Source organism: Pleurodeles waltl, chromosome 12 (assembly GCF_031143425.1).
Source record: "Pleurodeles waltl isolate 20211129_DDA chromosome 12, aPleWal1.hap1.20221129, whole genome shotgun sequence".
Lineage (NCBI taxonomy): Eukaryota > Metazoa > Chordata > Amphibia > Caudata > Salamandridae > Pleurodeles > Pleurodeles waltl.
This window is the reverse complement of record NC_090451.1, coordinates 207,344,996-207,365,330: the sequence shown is the minus strand read 5'-3', so window position 1 is coordinate 207,365,330 and position 20,335 is coordinate 207,344,996. Positions and strand designations below refer to the sequence as shown.

General features: G+C 50.8%; 1 protein-coding gene across 2 annotated transcripts in view; it reads left to right on the top strand.

Moving 5' to 3' along the window:
• ANKRD11 (ankyrin repeat domain containing 11) overlaps positions 1-20,335 on the top strand; it is a 1,021,414-nt gene that overhangs the window by 824,238 nt on the left and 176,841 nt on the right. For both annotated transcript variants that reach the window (XM_069216659.1, XM_069216660.1), the window contains exon 8: positions 4,150-4,292. In XM_069216659.1, coding sequence (XP_069072760.1) covers positions 4,150-4,292 — 143 coding nt within the window. The remainder of the gene's footprint in view (positions 1-4,149; positions 4,293-20,335) is intronic.

The window sequence follows — 20,335 nt, the reverse complement described above, 5'->3', positions numbered from 1 at the left end:
TTAAAATTTGTCAGCTAATTAATTTGAAATCAGTTCTTCACAATGGTGTTTTCTGAGGTGTTGTGCCACCCATTTTAGTAAGCAGTGTTTTTTTTTTCTGGACTTACAGGTCATATATTCATATACTACCCCCAAAAATAACATTGCTAGCTCCTGGGTTCACTGTGGGGAGAGGCCATTGGCAGTATCTGATCGATTTCTAGCTGGAGATTCTTTACTTCTACATTTCCCATGAGTCAGACTGGAGCAGGAAGATTCCTGCATGAACAGTACCCCTGTGCGTGGTAGATGGCATTGATCAGCTCTGTGAGGCATCGTCTATGCTGGAAGTGACATCGTGGTCACCTATAGAGGCACGTCAGTTCTTCTCTTTACACACCAGTTATCACTGATCCGGAGAAGAGCTACTCTTCTTTCTTTTTTTTCTTTTTTTTTTTATCTGCTTTTTTTCAATATTTGTTCTTTCTTTTTTGAGGTTTACCTTCTGGTGTATTGAGGATGTCTTTGAGAAAGACAGGTTTTAAACCGTGTTGCACCTGTCCCTGAGCTGTTGGTTACAGACCCCCATTTGATCTGTTTGTGGTGCCTTGAGCACAACTCCAAGTTGTGCTTTAACTGCTGGGACATGGCACCAAAGATTTTGAGGGAGTAGTCCCTGAAGCTGATAGCGGCCCGGCAGGCAATGTCACATCATGCAACTCCTAGGAGGTCTTGGTCCCGATCGAGAGGAAAGTTGCAGGACGGCTCTATTAGGTCAAAGTCCTTTTTGTCCCACTCCAAGTCATCGGGACATTTGGGAAAGGGGCAAAAGAAGCAAGTGGAAGTGTGCTTAAACTTCTCCTCGTCCGTCGGCCTATGCGACAAAGGAACATTGGCGTTCGATGCACAGTTCTAGGGACCCGTCGCCAGGTTCAACTTCCTGCCTCCCTGCTTTTCCGGGAGCTGGAGAGATCCCTGCTCAGAGTTTTACTAGGCCTTGTGTCACGTCTTTGAACTGCCTGACCTCTTCGGAGTGCCTTCGGGCCCCAGGGGGATCAGAGGGGGGCCATCTGGTTCCTTACTATGGCTTTAGCCTTTGCTCCGGTGGGCTTCGTGGATTCGATCACAGGTCCGGGGCCAGCACCAGTCATGCCACTGCGACCTTCCCCAAAGATGGTATTGACCTGATGCTCCCGCCACCACCGGTGGCATCAACCCCATTTGCGTCCCTGAATCTGACAGGCGGAACAGACAACCAACACCAATTCTGGTGCCAACAGCACCCATGTGTCCTAGGTTGGCGCCTGAGCCACAACCTAAAGGACTAGGCCTTGGGGAAGAATAGGAGGTGGTCACTGGACCTGTTAGAGGACCAGTTGGAAAAACAGTAATCAGTGGACTGGTGTGAGGAACTGAGAAAAGCCAGTGGACTCTGATACCTCTCCAGGTGCTGGTTTGATTGCTCCCCCCTACCGTGGCTATGGAGGTGATGAGGATGGCTGATGTCCTGGACCTCGAACTACCCTTTCTGGCAGTCAAGACAGACATCTTGACGGAAGTGCTTCAGCCGGGATCTTCCTCATCCGAACCCTTGATACCTTTTAATGAAGCACTTACTGATTTCCTGCGGGGAACCTGGTCCAAGCCCAGCACAAGGGCTCCTGTGAACAGGACATTTGCCCGCCTCCATCGCTCCACCCCAGGTGACCCATCTTTCCTCACCAAACACCCCACCCAGAGAGCTTAGTTGTCCAAGCCTCTATCTCCCATGGCACTATCCTTGCCTCTCCCCCGTACAGGGACTGAGTCCCTGTAAAGGTCACAGACAGAATGGAGTTAGCCTGATAGGGTGATTCTGGTGTTCATACTTTAAGGTTCCTTTCCTGACTGTTTTTGCCATATGTGACAGCAGTGATGAGTGCTTCCTTGGAAGGTTAGGGTGCTTAAAAAGGACCTCCAACTATCAAAAGCTTGAGTATATGATGGAGCAGACACTTTACATTATTATATTGCTGCTCAGGCCAGTCATGCTTGCACACTTGGCATTAGTACCTCAGGTTTAGGGAAAGCCCAGGCTAGTGACAATATTTTACTCCTTCACGGAGTGGCACTTACTCTGGATCGGTCAAGAGGCTCAGATGCTGTCACTTGTGATGGTAAAACTCAGATCTCGTTGACACTAACATTTATCAAGTTGATACAGTGCTAAGTTAAACTACTTAAGAGTGTTGGGGCAGAATGCCATGAGAATGAGGTATATAGATAAGTAGTCTCCTATTTCCTTAGTAGATCATCTGTGACATAGTTTTTTTTTACTACTGTCAGAAAGGGTCACTGGGTGAGGTGTTCAACTTCTAAGTTCTTTCCTTTGCCCTGTGTACACCCGCTACTAAGGTAGTTACAAGAATACCTATCCCAAAATCTGCTGGAATCTACCTGGCTGTGGCAGATGTTTCCAATTTTCTTCAAATGTCACTACTGGAAAGCTTCTTGTGTCTGTCATGTTTCAACCTTGTCCCCAGGAACACAGTAGCCACCACCACTTTCCGACCTTCAACTAAGTTGGGTGGCACCAGAAGTCCTAGGGCAGTGGTTTTCAAACTTTTTAATGCCGAGCCCAGGGGAAGGGGAGGAATACTTTGCCCCCACCCCTCTGAATTATTCACAATTATTCTATTAAGTTGGCAATGTTTAAATATGTCTAGACTTGTTTAAACATTGCAGTTAAGTTCTGCTACATTTTAAAAAATGTCATACATGTTTTTCTAATTAAAACAAAGCACTGTTATCTGCATAATGTTTCTTTTGGCCAGAGCCTGGTGCCCCCCATGGGTTCACTTGAGGTCCCCGTAGGGGGACCCTCCCCCCCAGTTTGAAGACCCCTGACCAAGGGTATTGGTGTTGAATCTGCCACTGTATTACATGCAATTTTGGGCCACTTCTGTAGTGGTCTCTATTAGTGATGCCTAATGTCAGAACTGAAAGAGACCGTGATGAGAACACAGTGCGTGCATTTCCAAGTGGAAAACATGCAGCTCTGACATACCTGTTGAATCTTGCATGCATATAATCCAGGTGCTTCTGTCATGAGCTTTGCATTGCATGAAGCGACAAGGTCACAGCAATGTTTTCATGCAAACTGTTCTCTAAGGCTTCTGAAAAGCCAGTTACAGTAGTCCTGCTGTTCTGAGCCCTACCGACACCAGTGTAGTAATTAAACTTGGTTGCTTCCATCTGATCTTGTCCCTTTTAAATTAATGCACTTAACAAACCTCAAGATTCTTATCTGGAAAACATGCTCTCTTTGTAGCCAGTAGAAAAAAAGTTGCTCATATTTGGGCTTTTTCAAAGCTAAAGCTGTATTTTAAGTTACTTGCAGCAAAAGTGACACCAAAGATTCATCCAGAATTCACACAAAGGTGATGTCTGATATCCATCAAAATAAAATAAAACAAAACCCTTGCCCATCTTCATTCAAGTTACAGCAACATCTGACATCTCTTATTTTGGTACTGTTTTAAAACTGGCTTGACAATCTATAAGCCATCCAGTGCTGGAAAATAGGTTACTCACAAGTGGGTTTTCTGGCATGTGTATAATTTGTGGATTCCCATGTGATTCGTCCATTGCCTCTCCGTTGAGGTATGACCGTGATGAGATATATGCTCAATTACAAATGTTACTTGAGCATAAGTTCACCGGGTGTTTGTGCAAAAGAAAGCTCAAATAAATGTAGGAAATACTCTCAATGTGGTAGTCTGAGGGTCATGCTACGTTATTCATGTCTTTCTTTGAAGATTCTGTCTTTGCCGGGGGGCAGGTGGAGTATTAAAGTATCATGTGAAACTTAATCAACAGATGAATCTACATTGTGTTTAACACTTAATGTAAATATTGTTAACCACCATCGTACTCTGGCATTGGTAAACGTATAGATAAGTGCACTGCAGATACACTCCGCACTTGAGAATGTACTGGCATGTTGATACTTCTTTACGAACAAGTTAATCAAGCAGCGAGTATTTCCAGTACAAATGTTTTTGGTTTATTGTCTTTTGTATTGCAAATGTGAATTATTTTAACACTGATCAGAATAAGACACTGGTCCAAAAATGATACTTCGCGTGAAGTACATTCTAATGTGTTTTTTTTTTTTTTTTTTTTTTAAAGGTTGGACTGCTTTGCATGAAGCTTGTAACCGAGGTTACTACGAAGTTGCAAAGCAGTTGCTGGCTGCAGGTGCTGAAGTAAACACAAAGGGGTTGGATGATGACACTCCCCTGCATGATGCTTCTAGCAATGGACACTTCAAGGTCGGTACTGCCTTAACCACTGGTTTTTACCCCTGTACACATTTAAGAGTCTATTCCAGTATTACCAACTATACCTAATTGCGCCTTGCAATGCAAAAGTCTGATCCACCCATAGACGTCTCAGATGACTGAATACATTCTGTCTGTACAATTCTCAGGTTTATACAAAATATATATATCTACAAACCAGTCATTCACAGGGTGACCAGGCGTTGTAGGTGCACACCTTTGTGTACCCAAAAGAAATGTATAACAGGTAAAATCTCATAAAGATAGGTGCTCTAGGAGGAAAGGAGGCTACCTAACAACCTTTCTGAAACTACATTGTTCCACAGTTAAAAAATGCCCCTGAGTGCTCTCAAATTATGTATTTTTTGTTTTGCACTGCTGGGATATTTTCATCTAATATTTATGCTTCCTCGCCTGCTAAATGATGATTGTCTACTTTTGACATTCTTATTTTGTGTAATTATCTGTCCCTTCTCATTAATACAAGATGGTTTAAACAAAAGTGACAGGAAATACTGCCACTCCTAACTAGCCAATTTCTTTAACATTAGTACCTTTTATGTCTTGACTGAGACTGCACATGTGCTATTGCTTAGGGGACAGTTTACCTACAGAATGCTTAGAGCCTGCAATGCGTGCCATTGTTTTGCTTCCTCCTCACTCTGTTTCTTGCTTCTGTTTAGCCAGCGTGTGCAAGCCTTACTACTTTGTGTGTTTGGCCCTCTCCTGAAACATGGCCCAAGTTCTGATTCCTTCCTTAGTGTCCTTCCAGGGTTTTCACTTTCAGAGCTATTTTTTTCTTTTAGTTGCAGCACGCCATAAAAGTGCATTTGTTTACACGTAGTCCAGCCCCGATCTCTCTTCCACCATCCTGCTCTGTTGTTGCGTACCCTGTCACGCTTGGCCCATCACTGCATTGTTTGCTGCGTCCTGTACGCCCACCTCCCACGTTACTGCTTGCGTCGTCCCACCTGCCACCTCCCGCATTGTTGCTTGCGTCATGTCGCCCACCTCCTGCCTTGTTGCTTATCCCATCCTGCCTAGTTGCTGCGTTGCTTGCACAATCCCATGCACTTCCCCATCCCACCTACCACTGCATTGTTGCTTGCCCCGTCCCGCCCACCCCCTCCCACGTTGCTGCTTGCATTGCCCCGTCCCGCCGACCCCATCCCACGTTGCTGCTTACATTGCCCCAAACCCACCCGCCGCCTCCCACGCTGCTGCTTACATTGCCCCAAACCCACCCACCCCTTCCTACGTTGCTGCTTGCTTGGCCCGTCCCGCCCACCCCCTCCCATTTTGCTGCTTGCTTGGTCCGTCCCGCCCACCCCCTCCCACGTTGCTGCTTGCTTGGTCCGTCCCACCCACCCCCTCCCATGTTGCTGCTTGCTTGGCCCGTCCCGCCCACCCCCTTCAAGTTGCTGCTTGCTTGGCCCGTCCCGCCCAGCCCACCCCCTCCCACGTTGCTGCTTGCTTGGCCCGTCCCGCCCAGCCCACCCCCTCCCACGTTGCTGCTTGCTTGGCCCGTCCCGCCCAGCCCACCCCCTCCCACGTTGCTGCTTGCTTGGCCCGTCCCGCCCAGCCCACCCCCTCCCACGTTGCTACTTGCTTGACCCGTACCACCCAGCTCACCCCCTCCCACGTTGCTGTTTGCCTGGCCTGTCCCGTCCACCCCCAACCCCTCCCACGTTGCCGCTTGCCTGGCCCGTCCCACCCACCCCCTCCCACGTTGCCGCTTGCCTGGCCCGTCCCACCCACCCCCTCCCACGTTGCCGCTTGCCTGGCCCGTCCCACCCACCCCCTCCCACGTTGCAGCTTGCCTGGCGCGTACCACCCACCCCCTCCCACGTTGCCGCTTGCCTGGCGCGTCCCACCCACCCCGCCGCTTGCCTGGCGCGTCCCGTCCCACCCACCCCCTCCCACGTTGCCGCTTGCCTGGCCTGTCCCGTCCCACCCACCCCCTCCCACGTTGCCGCTTGCCTGGCCTGTCCCGTCCCACCCACCCCCTCCCACGTTGCCGCTTGCCTGGCCTGTCCCGTCCCACCCACCCCCTCCCACGTTGCCGCTTGCCTGGCCTGTCCCGTCCCACCCACCCCCTCCCACGTTGCTGCTTGCCTGGCCTGTCCCGTCCCACCCACCCCCTCCCACGTTGCCGCTTGCCTGGCCTGTCCCACCCCACCCACCCCCTCCCACGTTGCCGCTTGCCTGGCCCGTCCCACCCCACCCACCCCCTCCCACGTTGCCGCTTGCCTGGCCCGTCCCACCCCACCCACCCCCTCCCACGTTGCCTGGCCCGTCCCACCCCACCCACCCCCTCCCACGTTGCCGCTTGCCTGGACCGTCCCACCCACCCCCTCCCACGTTGCTGCTTGCTTCGCCTGTCCCACCCACCCCCTCCCACGTTGCCGCTTGCTTCGCCCGTCCCACCCACCCCCTCCCACGTTGCCGCTTGCTTCGCCCGTCCCACCCACCCCCTCCCACGTTGCCGCTTGCTTCGCCCGTCCCACCCACCCCCTCCCACGTTGCCGCTTGCTTCGAACCTCGCACGTTGCCGCTTGCTTCGCCCGTCCCACCCACCCCCTCCCACGTTGCCGCTTGCTTCGCCCGTCCCACCTTCCCCCTCCCACGTTGCCGCTTGCTTCGCCCGTCCCACCCACCACGTTGCCGCTTGCTTCGCCAGTCCCACCCACCCCCTCCCACGTTGCCGCTTGCTTCGCCTGTCCCACCCACCCCCTCCCACGTTGCCGCTTGCTTCGCCTGTCCCACCCACCCCCTCCCACGTTGCCGCTTGCATCTCCCGTCCCACCCACCCCCCTCCCACGTTGCCGCTTGCTTCGCCCGTCCCACTCACCCCTCCCACGTTGCCGCTTGCTTCGCCCGTCCCACCCACCCCCCTCCCACGTTGCCGCTTGCTTCGCCTGTCCCACCCACCCCCCTCCCACGTTGCCGCTTGCTTCGCCCGTCCCACCCACCCCCCTCCCACGTTGCCGCTTGCTTCGCCCGTCCCACCCACCCCCCTCCCACGTTGCCGCTTGCTTCGCCCGTCCCACCCACCCCCCTCCCACGTTGCCGCTTGCTTCACCCGTCCCACCCACCCCCCTCCCACGTTGCCGCTTGCTTCGCCCGTCCCACCCACCCCCCTCCCACGTTGCTGCTTGCTTTGCCAAATATCCAACCCCCCCCTCCCACGTTGCCGCTTGCTTCGCCCGTCCCACCTACCCCCCTCCCACGTTGCCGCTTGCTTCGCCCGTCCCACCCACCCCCTCCCACGTTGCCGCTTGCTTCGCCCGTCCCACCCACCCCCTCCCACGTTGCCGCTTGCTTCGCCCGTCCCACCCACCCCCTCCCACGTTGCTGCTTGCTTGGCCCGTCCCGCCCACCCCCTTCCACGTTGCTGCTTGCTTGTCCCGTCCCGCCCAGCCCAACCCCTCCCACGTTGCTGCTTGCTTGGCGCGTCCCGCCCAGCCCACCCCCTCCCACGTTGCTGCTTGCTTGGCCCGTACCACCCAGCTCACCCCCTCCCACGTTGCTGTTTGCCTGGCCTGTCCCGTCCACCCCCTCACACACCCACCCCCTCCCACGTTGCTGCTTGCCTGGCGCGTCCCACCCACCCCCTCCCACATTGCCACTTGCCTGGCGCGTCCCGTCCCACCCTCCCACGTTGCCGCTTGCCTGGCCCGGCCCGTCCCACCCACCCCCTCCCACGTTGCCGCTTGCCTGGCCCGTCCCACCCCACCCACCCCCTCCCACGTTGCCACTTGCCTGGCGCGTCCCGTCCCACCCACCCCCTCCCACGTTGCTGCTTGCCTGGCGCGTCCCGTCCCACCCACCCCCTCCCACGTTGCCGCTTGCCTGGTGCGTCCCGTCCCACCCACCCCCTCCCACGTTGCCGCTTGCCTGGCCCGTACCATCCCACCCACCCCCTCCCACGTTGCCGCTTGCTTCGCCCGTCCCACCCACCCCCTCCCACGTTGCCGCTTGCTTCGCCCGTCCCACCCACCCCCTCCCACGTTGCCGCTTGCTTCGCCCGTCCCACCCACCCCCTCCCACGTTGCCGCTTGCTTCGCCCGTCCCACCCACCCCCTCCCACGTTGCCGCTTGCTTCGCCCGTCCCACCCACCCCCTCCCACGTTGCCGCTTGCCTGGCGCGTCCCACCCACCCCCTCCCACGTTGCCGTTTGCCTGGCGCGTCCCGTCCCACCCACCCCCTCCCACGTTGCCGCTTGCCTGGCGCGTCCCGTCCCACCCACCCCCTCCCACGTTGCCGCTTGCCTGGCGCGTCCCGTCTCACCCACCCCCTCCAAGGTTGCCGCTTGCCTGGCGCGTCCCGTCCCACCCACCCCCTCCCACGTTGCCGCTTGTCTGGCGCGTCCCGTCCCACCCACCCCCACGTTGCCGCTTGCCTGGCGCGTCCCATCCCACCCACCCCCTCCCACGTTGCCGCTTGCCTGGCCCGTACCATCCCACCCACCCCCTCCCACGTTGCCGCTTGCTTCGCCCGTCCCACCCACCCTCTCCCACGTTGCCGCTTGCTTCGACCGTCCCACCCACCCACTCCCACGTTGCCGCTTGCTTCGACCGTCCCACCCACCCACTCCCACGTTGCCGCTTGCTTCGCCCGTCCCACCCACCCCCTCCCACGTTGCCGCTTGCTTCGCCCGTCCCACCCACCCCCTCCCACGTTGCCGCTTGCTTCGCCCGTCCCACCCACCCCCTCCCACGTTGCCGCTTGCTTCGCCCGTCCCACCCACCCCCTCCCACGTTGCCGCTTGCTTCGCCCGTCCCACCCACCCCCTCCCACGTTGCCGCTTGCCTGGCGCGTCCCACCCACCCCCTCCCACGTTGCCGCTTGCCTGGCGCGTCCCGTCCCACCCACCCCCCTCCCACGTTGCCGCTTGCCTGGCGCGTCCCGTCCCACCCACCCCCTCCCACGTTGCCGCTTGCCTGGCGCGTCCCGGCCCGCCCACCACCTCCCACGTTGCCGCTTGCTTCGCCCGTCCTGCCCACCCCCTCCCACGTTGCCGCTTGCTTTGCCCGTCCCGCGCACCCCCTCCCACGTTGCCGCTTGCTTCGCCCGTCCCGCCCAACCCCTCCCACGTTGCTGCTTGCTTGGCCCGTCCCGCCCAGCCCACCCCCTCCCACGTTGCTGCTTGTTTGGCCCGTATCACCCAGCTCACCCCCCTCCCACGTTGCTGTTTGCCTGGCCTGTCCCGTCCACCCCCTCACACACCCACCCCCTCCCACGTTGCCGCTTGCCTGGCGTGTCCCACCCACCCCCTCCCACGTTGCCACTTGCCTGGCGCGTCCCGTCCCACCCACCCCCCTCCCACGTTGCCGCTTGCTTTGCCCGTCCCACCCACCCACGTTGCCGCTTGCTTCGCCCGTCCCACCCACCCCCTCCCACATTGCCGCTTGCTTCGCCTGTCCCACCCACCCCCTCCCACGTTGCCGCTTGCTTCGCCTGTCCCCCCCACCCCCTCCCACGTTGCCGCTTGCTTGCCCCGTCCCGCCCACCCACTCCCACGTTGCTTGTCTCCACTCCTCCTGGCTTCCTCCTGCTTTGTTGCTGTTGGATCTCATTTCTCCAGTATTGCTGCTAGCCTGGTCCATTCTGCTCCCTCCCCCCTTATTGCATGCAGCATTTCTCCAGCCCCCTCCTGCATTTTTGCTTCTACTACCTCCCTCCCGCTTTGTTGTTGCTCACCCATTACCTTTCACCCCTTCCACATTGTTACTGGCACCCTCCCCTCTTGTGTTGCTTTCTCTTTCTCTCCCCAACAGAAAGTGTTATGACACACAATACCTCTTGCATTGTTGTTGGTTGCCCAGTACCGCCACTGCCCCTTGGCTAGCTCCTGTCCCTCCTGCTCACATACTGTCCTGTTGCTTGCCCCTGTCCCCCTGACCTCCACATGCCCCATGCTTGCTTACCCTGTTCCCTTCCCATGAAAAAAGCTATGACATGGCCGGTGTTGGATGCGTCGTAGCACGGTTTTCTAATTTTCTGCCACTCTTCTGTACAACATGGCTAAAAGATTTGGCCATTGCTTATAGTTCTCACGTAGGAGATACCGGTTGGCTTTGCTAATGCTGTTTTTGGCATCTAAAGCAGTGGTAAGTTTCCTTTATTGTGTTTTAGTTTGGCATATGAATGCCATAGTGTGATAGATGTTTTACAAGCTCTAACTTGAGCAGTGTACCGGTGTCCACAAAAAGAGTGCTGCTGTTTTTATGGCGCTTAAGCAGTATAAGTGCACTATAAACTGCTATACACAAAATGACTGATAGTCCAACACGAAAGATTTGATGGTACTTACTCCAAGTACTTAATTTGTGCTGTTGTTTGCTGTTGCTGAGCACCAGCAAACATTTCTCAACACTGGCAATATAAATGATGGTCCACTACATGGTGACGCTGTCTACCCCTTTGTTTTAAAAAAAAAATATATATATATATATATGTTCGATGGCATGTGTAGCTGCAGATACACATGCTGTGCACATCCCGCCATCTGGTGTTGGGCTCGGAGTGTTACAAGTTGTTTTTCTTCGAAGAAGTCTTTTCGAGTCACGAGACCGAGGGACTCCTCCCATTTCGGCTCCATTGCGCATGGGCGTCGACTCCATCTTAGATTGTTTTTTTTCCGCCATCGGTTTCGGACGTGTTCCTTTTCGCTCTGTTTCGGGTCGGAAAGTTAGTTAGAATCTCGGAAAAATCATCAGTATTGTTTGCGTTCGGTATCGGGTTAGTTACAACAGATCGACACTGACTTTTGAAGAGCTCCGGTGGCCCTTCGGGGTTTTTTCGATCCCCCGTCGGGGCCTGGTCGGCCCGGCCACGTGTCTCTTCAAGGCTGATGGAACGGACCCCATTCTGCTTCTGCCCAAAATGCCATAACAAGTATCCATATACAGATCAGCATCTGGTCTGTAACTTGTGTTTGTCGCCGGAACACAAGGAAGATACTTGTGAAGCCTGTCGAGCGTTTCGGTCCAGGAAGACACTAAGAGACCGAAGAGCAAGGAGACTGCAAATGGCGTCGGCGCCGACAGGACAAGAGCGTTTCGAGGAGGAGGAAGAAACATTCTCCATCCAGGGATCGGACTCGGATGAGATCGATCCCGAAGAAACGCCGAAAACCGTGAGTAAGACGTCGAAACACAAAACTCACGAAAAAAACACTAAAGCCCAGGGGTCGCCACCCCCAACAGGCCATGGCTTAACCCGAAAAATAGGTGACCGATCATCGGCACCGAAAAAGGGCACGCTGGTGGTGAAGTCATCCGACTCCGGTCGAGATACCGCCACACAGCAATCTCGGGTCCGAGATAGTGGCTCCGAGCAGGTTCGGCACCGAGATAGCGGCACCAAAATGGGTCGGCACCGAGAGACCACGAAGCCGAAAGTAAAGAAGGTTTCGTCGGAACCGAAAAAAGCAGCCGAAAAGGTTTCGATACTGAAACATCCGGCCTCGGAACCGAAAACAAGTTCCTACACTGAGGAACAAGGACTGTCCACACAAATGAAGACACATAGATTTGGACAGGAATTGGAAACAATAGAGCCAGACTATACACAAAGAAGGCTCCATATCCAAAAAGAAACAGGGAAGATCAGTACTCTCCCTCCAATTAAAATGAAACGCAAACTTGCCTTTCAAGAAAAAGACAAGCAGCCACAGGCAAAGGTGGCTAAACAAATAACCCCGCTACCATCTCCACAATGCTCTCCGCAACCATCCCCGGTAGCCACTCCACCAATGATGCAATCCCCAACTCATACAGGAATGAGTCAAGATGGCCCTGACGCATGGGACCTTTATGACGCACCAGTGTCAGATAATAGTCCTGAATGTTATCCAGCTAGACCGTCGCCACCAGAGGATAGTACAGCCTACGCACAGGTGGTGTCGAGAGCAGCAGCATTTCATAATGTCAGCCTGCATGCTGAGCCCATTGAAGACGGCTTTCTTTTTAACACACTGTCGTCCACACACAGCCAGTATCAAAGTCTTCCTATGCTACCCGGAATGCTAAAACACTCCAAACAAGTGTTTGAAGAGCCTGTAAAAGGAAGGGCCATTACTCCAAGAGTAGAGAAAAAATATAAACCGCCACCAACAGACCCCATGTACATCACACAACAGCTAACACCGGACTCAGTTGTAGTAGGGGCAGCGCGCAAAAGAGCAAACTCACATACTTCAGGAGATGCACCACCTCCAGATAAAGAAAGTCGAAAATTCGACGCAGCAGGCAAGAGGGTGGCGGCACAGGCAGCAAACCAGTGGCGTATTGCCAATTCACAGGCTTTGTTGGCCAGATACGCTAGGGCCCATTGGGACGAAATGCAACACTTTATAGAACATTTGCCCAATGAGTTCCAAAAGAGAGCGCAGCAGGTAGTAGAAGAAGGACAGAGTATCTCCAACAATCAGATACGGTCAGCAATGGATGCTGCAGACACAGCTGCTAGAACTGTCAACACAGCAGTAACAATAAGGAGACATGCATGGCTGCGTACATCAGGATTTAAACCAGAAATACAGCAAGCTGTGCTGAATATGCCATTCAACGGACAGCAGTTGTTTGGGCCGGAGGTGGACACTGCGATCGAAAAACTTAGACACTGACACGCCCAAAGCCATGGGCGCACTCTACTCCCCACAGAGCAGAGGCACATTTTGAAAAACACAGTTTAGAGGGGGGTTTCGAGGACAAAGCACAGAACCCACAACGTCACAAACAAGACCCACTTACCAGAGCCAGTATCAGCGGGGAAGTTTTCGGGGACAATATAAAGGGGGATAATTCCAAAAGAATAGAGGAAAGTTCCAAAGTCCCAAAACTCCTCAAAACAAGCAGTGACTTCCATGTCACACATCCCCAACACATAACATCTGTGGGGGGGAGACTAACCAAGTTTTACAAACATTGGGAGGAAATAACAACAGACACTTGGGTCCTAGCAATTATCCAGCATGATTATTGCATAGAATTTCTAAAATTCCCTCCAAACGTCCCACCGAAAACACACTATGTCAAAACAACATATAGATCTTCTAGGACTAGAAGTTCAGGCATTGCTACAAAAAGTAGCAATAGAATTAGTACCAAACCAACAGAAAGGGACAGGAGTTTACTCTCTGTACTTTCTCATACCCAAAAAAGACAAGAGTCTGAGACCTATACTAGATCTCAGAACCTTAAATACATACATCAAATCAGATCACTTTCACATGGTGACATTACAGGACGTAATCCCACTGCTCAAAAAACAAGACTACATGACAACACTAGACCTAAAGGATGCATATTTCCATATACCGATACATCCTTCACACAGAAAGTACCTAAGGTTTGTATTCCAAGGGGTACATTACCAGTTCAAGGTGTTGCCATTCGGAATAACAACTGCGCCAAGAGTTTTTACAAAATGCCTAGCAGTAGTAGCTGCACATATCAGAAGGCAGCAAATACATGTGTTCCCGTACCTAGACGATTGGTTAATCAAAACCAACAGGCTAAAACGGTGTTCACAACACACAAGGTACGTCATAGAAATCCACAATCTAGGTTTCTCAATCAACTACACAAAGCCACACCTTCTGCCGTGTCAAACACAGCAATACTTAGGGGCGACAATCAACACAGCAAAAGGGATTGCCACTCCAAGCCCACAAAGGGTTCAAGCATTTCACAATGTAATAAAGACCATGTATCCAAAACAAAAGATACAAGTCAAAATGGTGATGAAACTACTAGGCATGATGTCCTCATGCATAGCCATTGTCCCGAACGCAAGGTTGCATATGCGGCACTTACAACAGTGCCTAGCATCACAATGGTCACAAGCACAGGGTCAACTTCTAGATCTGGTGTTGATAGACCGCCAAACATACACCTCGCTTCAATGGTGGAACAGTATAAATTTAAACCAAGGGCGGCCTTTCCAAGACCCAGTGCCACAATATGTAATAACAACAGATGCCTCCATGATAGGGTGGGGAGCACACCTCAATCAACACAGCATCCAAGGACAATGGGACACTGAGCAAAAACAGTTTCACATAAATCACTTAGAACTATTGGCAGTATTTCTAGCGCTAAAAGCATTTCAACCCATAATAAGCCACAAACACATTCTTGTCAAAACAGACAACATGACAACAATGTATTACCTAAACAAACAGGGAGGGACACACTCAACACAGTTGTGTCTCCTGGCACAAAAAATATGGCATTGGGCGATTCACAACCACATTCGCCTAATAGCACAATTTATTCCAGGAATTCAGAACCAGTTAGCAGACAATCTCTCTCGGGATCACCAACAGATCCACGAATGGGAGATTCACCCCCAAATACTAAACAAATACTTCCAGAATTGGGGAACACCACAAATAGATCTATTTGCAACAAAGGAAAACGCAAAATGCCAAAACTTCGCATCCAGGTACCCACAAGATCAGTCTCGGGGCAATGCGTTATGGGTGAGCTGGTCAGGGATATTTGCTTACGCTTTTCCCCCTCTCCCAATCCTTCCATATCTGGTAAACAAATTGAGTCAAAACAAACTCAAACTCATACTGATAGCGCCAACATGGGCAAGACAACCTTGGTACACAACACTACTAGACCTCTCTGTAGTGCCTCATGTCAAACTACCAAACAGACCAGATCTGTTAACACAACACAAACAACAGATCAGACATCCAAATCCAGCATCACTGAATCTAGCAATTTGGCTCCTGAAGTCCTAGAATTCGGACACTTAGACCTTACACAGGAATGTATGGAGGTCATAAAACAAGCTAGAAAACCTACCACTAGACATTCCTATGCAAATAAGTGGAAAAGATTTGTTTATTACTGCCATAATAATCAAATTCAACCCTTACACGCATCTGCCAAAGACATCGTAAGTTACTTACTACATTTGCAAAAGTCAAAGCTAGCTTTCTCTTCCATAAAGATACATCTTACCGCAATTTCAGCTTACCTGCAAATTACGCACTCAACCTCACTATTTAGGATACCAGTCATAAAAGCGTTTATGGAAGGACTAAAGAGAATTATACCACCAAGAACACCACCAGTTCCTTCATGGAACCTCAACATTGTCTTAACACAACTCATGGGTCCACCTTTTGAGCTCATGCACTCTTGTGAAATGCAATACTTAACATGGAAAGTTGCATTTTTAATTGCCATCACATCTCTAAGAAGAGTGAGTGAAATTCAAGCATTTACCATACAAGAACCATTTATTCAAATACACAAGCATAAAGTAGTTCTACGGACAAATCCAACATTTTTACCAAAAGTTATATCACCGTTCCACTTGAATCAAACAGTAGAATTACCAGTGTTCTTCCCACAGCCAGACTCTGTAGCTGAAAGAGCACTACATACATTAGACGTCAAAAGAGCGTTAATGTACTACATTGACAGAACAAAACTAATTAAAAAAACAAAACAATTATTTGTTGCTTTCCAAAAACCTCATACAGGTAATCCAATTTCTAAACAAGGCATTGCTAGATGGATAGTTAAGTGTATTCAAACCTGCTATCTTAAAGCAAAGAGAGAACTGCCTATTACACCAAAGGCACACTCAACCAGAAAGAAAGGGGCTACCATGGCCTTTCTAGGAAACATTCCAATGACCGAAATATGTAAGGCAGCTACATGGTCTACGCCTCATACATTTACCAAACACTACTGTGTAGATGTGTTAACGGCACAACAAGCCACAGTAGGTCAAGCAGTACTACGAACATTGTCTCAAACAACTTCAACTCCTACAGGCTGAACCACCGCTTTTGGGGAGATAGCTGCTTACTAGTCTATGCACAGCATGTGTATCTGCAGCTACACATGCCATCGAACGGAAAATGTCACTTACCCAGTGTACATCTGTTCGTGGCATTAGTCGCTGCAGATTCACATGCGCCCACCCGCCTCCCCGGAAACCTGTAGCCGTTAAGAAGTTGATCTTGAACATTTGTAAATTTGAAAATATATTACTTTAAACTACATTATGTACATTACTCCATTACATGGGCACTATTAGTAGCATTCACAACTCCTACCTCACCCTCTGCGGGGGAAAACAATCTAAGATGGAGTCCACGCCCATGCGCAATGGAGCCGAAATGGGAGGAGTCCCTCGGTCTCGTGACTCGAAAAGACTTCTTCGAAGAAAAACAACTTGTAACACTCCGAGCCCAACACCAGATGGCGGGATGTGCACAGCATGTGAATCTGCAGCGACTTATGCCACGAACAGATGTACACTGGGTAAGTGACATTTTCCATATATATATATATATATATATATATATATATATATATATATATATATACACATACACTCACACTCGCACTCACACACTCGATGGCATGTGTAGCTGTAGATACACATGCTGTGCACTGTTCCTGCCATCTAGTGTTGGGCTCGGAGTGTTACAAGTTGTTTTTCTTCAAAGACGTCTTTTCGAGTCATGGGACCGAGTGACAACTCCCTTTCGGCTCCATTGCGCATGGGCATCAACTCCATCTTAGATTGTTTTCCCACATAAGGTGAGGGTAGGAGTGGTAGAATGAGAATAGTAAAGATGTCCATGCAATGGAATAGATATGTATGTACATAGTTTGTGCTAAAGGAATGTTTATTTACATATATACAATTTCTAATTGCAACTTAAATGGCTACAGGCTCCCAGGGAGGTGAGAGGGCGCATGTGAATCTGCAGTGGAACATGCCACGAACAGATGTACACTGGGTAAGTGACATTTTCCGTTCGATGGCATGTGTAGCTGCAGATACACATGCTGTGCATAGACTACAAAGCAGTAACCCTCCCAAAAGCGGGAGAAATTCAAAATGCTCACTCTTGCTCAGATCTTATCTGCCCTAGACCAAGGAGACTGGATGGTATCACTGGACTTGAAGGATGCGTATTTTCACATCCCCATCCTGCCTGCCCACAGGCGCTACTTGAGGTTCAAGGTGGGCCACGAGCACTTTCAGTTTACTCTGCTTACCTTTGCTCTCACCAGTGCCCCTTGGGTGTTCACCAGAATGATGGCAGGGATAGCAGCTCATGTGCGCAGGTTAGGGAGTTCAGACTTCCCCTACCTATGCCCCAGGCTTTCGTCACCCACCTTCAGACTACAGCGAATCTTCGGCGAGTCGTGGACTCTGTCAAGAGGCCCTGCATCTCTGGACATGGCTAGAACAGCAGGGCATAACCATGGTGGTTCAACACTTGGTAGGTTCTCTGAACGCCAGGGTGGACAAACTCAGCTGTCGATGCCTAGTGGATCACGAATTGTGTCTTCTCCTGAAGGTGGTGCAAGGACTCTTTCAGCAGTGGGGAGAGCCTTGGTTAGATCTGTTCACCTCCGCAGAGAATGCGCAATGTCAGCAGTATTGCGTGTTGGAGTTTCCATGGCGGCAGTCGTTTCTCCACGCTTTTTGTCGCAAGTGGAGTTCTGGCCTCCTGTACGCCCTTCAGCCCATACTACTTTTGCCCAGAGTTCTCAAGAAGATCAAGAACGACCGGGCCCAAGTAATCCTAGTGCCGGACTGGACTCAGTCTGGTATCTCGAGCTTCTGAAAATGAGCCTCGATCCTTTGATCAGGCTGTCCCTTCGGGAGGGTCGTCTGTTGTCGCAGCAGGGGAAGGTTCTTCACCCAGACCTGTCCACTCTGTGCCTTCATGCATGGATATTGAGGGGCGCAGTTGATGGCTTTTGACCTTCCTCCTAAAGTCTGTAAAGTTATTTTGGCAGTTAGGCGTCCCTACATTAAAATGGTATACACCTGCCTTTTGGAAATGCTTTGCATATTATTGTGCAGAAAGATATATTTATCCTCTTTTTGCTTCTCTTTCTGATATCCTTCTCTTTATACTATTACTTGCCCAGCAGGGTTCTGCCTTGGGTACTCTCAAGAGCTATCTTTCCGCCTTATCGGCATTTCTTCGGCTGCCTGACCAGCCTTCACTTTTCAAGTCTCCTCTTGTACATAGATTTGTTAAAGGGCTCGTACATATGTTTTTCCCTATGCCCTTTGTTATATCTCAATGAGACTTAAATCTTGTCCTCAAATTGTGTGCTCCCTTCGAGGCCTTATACAACTATTTCCTCTGGCTACTCACCATCAAGACAGACTTTTTTGTGGCATTAACATCTACCAGGAGGGAGAGTGAGATACAGGCTCTTTCATCTAAGCTACTGTATCTTACTATGTTCCTAGACAAGGTGGTTCTCAGAACCCGTGCCTCTTTCCTCCCTAAGGTGGTGACCCTATTTTATCTGGGTCAGAACATCACCCTGCCCACCTTTTTTGCTCTTCCGCATCCCTCTAAGGAAGAGGAGCGACTCCACCAACTGGACCCAAAAAGAGCGGCGTTCTACCTCGACCAAACAAAAGAGTTCCAGGTCGATGACCAACTCTTTGTGGGGTACGTGGGAGCAAAGGAGGGTTGGGCAGTGCAGAAACAAACCATTTCACGCTGGGTCATTCTCTGCATTAAAATCTGCTACACACTGGCCAAGAAGCAGCCTCCTGGAGGCTTGAACACTCATTCCACCAGGAGCAAGGCTGCTACCACTACGCAAACACAAGGTTTTCCAGTCCTGGATATCCGTCAGGCAGCAACATGGGCATCTTTGCACACGTTTGCAAAACATACTGCCTGGACAATCGGGTCCGGAGAGACATACACTTTGCCCGTTCTGTCCTACAGGACTTCCTAATGTCAGATTTATCTGCAGCCCACCGCCAGGAGGTTATGGCTTGGATATCTAATTCTGTGGTAAGGAATCTGTAGCTAGAAGTCTCTATCAGATGAGCAAGTTACTGAACTTCGGTAACGCATTATCTGGTAGAGACTCTGTATCTAGCTGCAGATTCCTTACACCCACCCATGCCCCCCGCACTGTGGATATGTCTAATATAGAGATAGGGTTTATCCCTTTTAGGGCCCTAGTTTTTGCACAGAAGAACTGTTGGTTCTATCTATGACTACACTTCTGGCATGGAAGTTTGTTGGTAACTGAACTGACGTATGCACGCGGAGGTGGTGCCTTTATAGGCGACTGTGACGTCACAGACGGCTCCACGGATCTGAGCGGTGTACTCAGCAAAAAATTCCAGATCCCAAGCTGACACCAGGAAATTCTAAGGTAAGGAATCTGCAACTAGATAGTCTCTACCAGATAATGCGTTACAGAAGGAAAGTAACTTGTTCATATATAATTACAAAGATTTGACAACCATCATATGTAGGTCATTAATACAGGTTTGGTTGCCTAGGTGCAGTCCATATTGTCACGTTTTTTTGAAGTGTGATTGTTGATAGGCAGAGTCTGTGCTGGCATTTGGCAGCACTTTAATGGACAGTGAATGGTACCAGAGCTCCTGCATACAGAATTTCATCATCTCCACCATTAAAGGAAGTGACCAGAACCCCTTTTGCACAGCACAAAGTAACCTCAACATTTACATCCCCATGGTGCATTCAAAACCAAGCTTGTGTAAGTTTCTTCAACTCTGGTTGAGTATTTTCATCCTTCGGAAAGTGATAAGACATGGGGTTGTGCAGGCCACACATTTTTGTGTGCCTGCATTTTCCCCTTGGTACCTTTTGTGGGAAGGTTGTTTCTCCACCTCGCTAGCTTCCTTGCATCAGTTGTCTTTTTGAACAAATCACACAGCTTTTCATCTGCTTTATGAAGTATCAGTTGCACTGTATGTAACACTGTTGTACTTCTTGCTTCTGACAGACTTCTATTTGCAGATATGTCACCCTGTGAATTTCCCCAGGAGTCAGACCCGATTTGGAACCACTTGTAGCAATTACTTCTCTCGTAGGGGATTTCCATGTATAGTCATAAGCATTGAATAGTTCCGCGCGCCTGCGGGGACCCCGGAGCACTGATGTGAAGTATATTCTTAAGTGCAAACACCAGCCGTTTAAAGAAAAGGTCTGTCAAAAAACACTTAAGAATAACATTGTGCA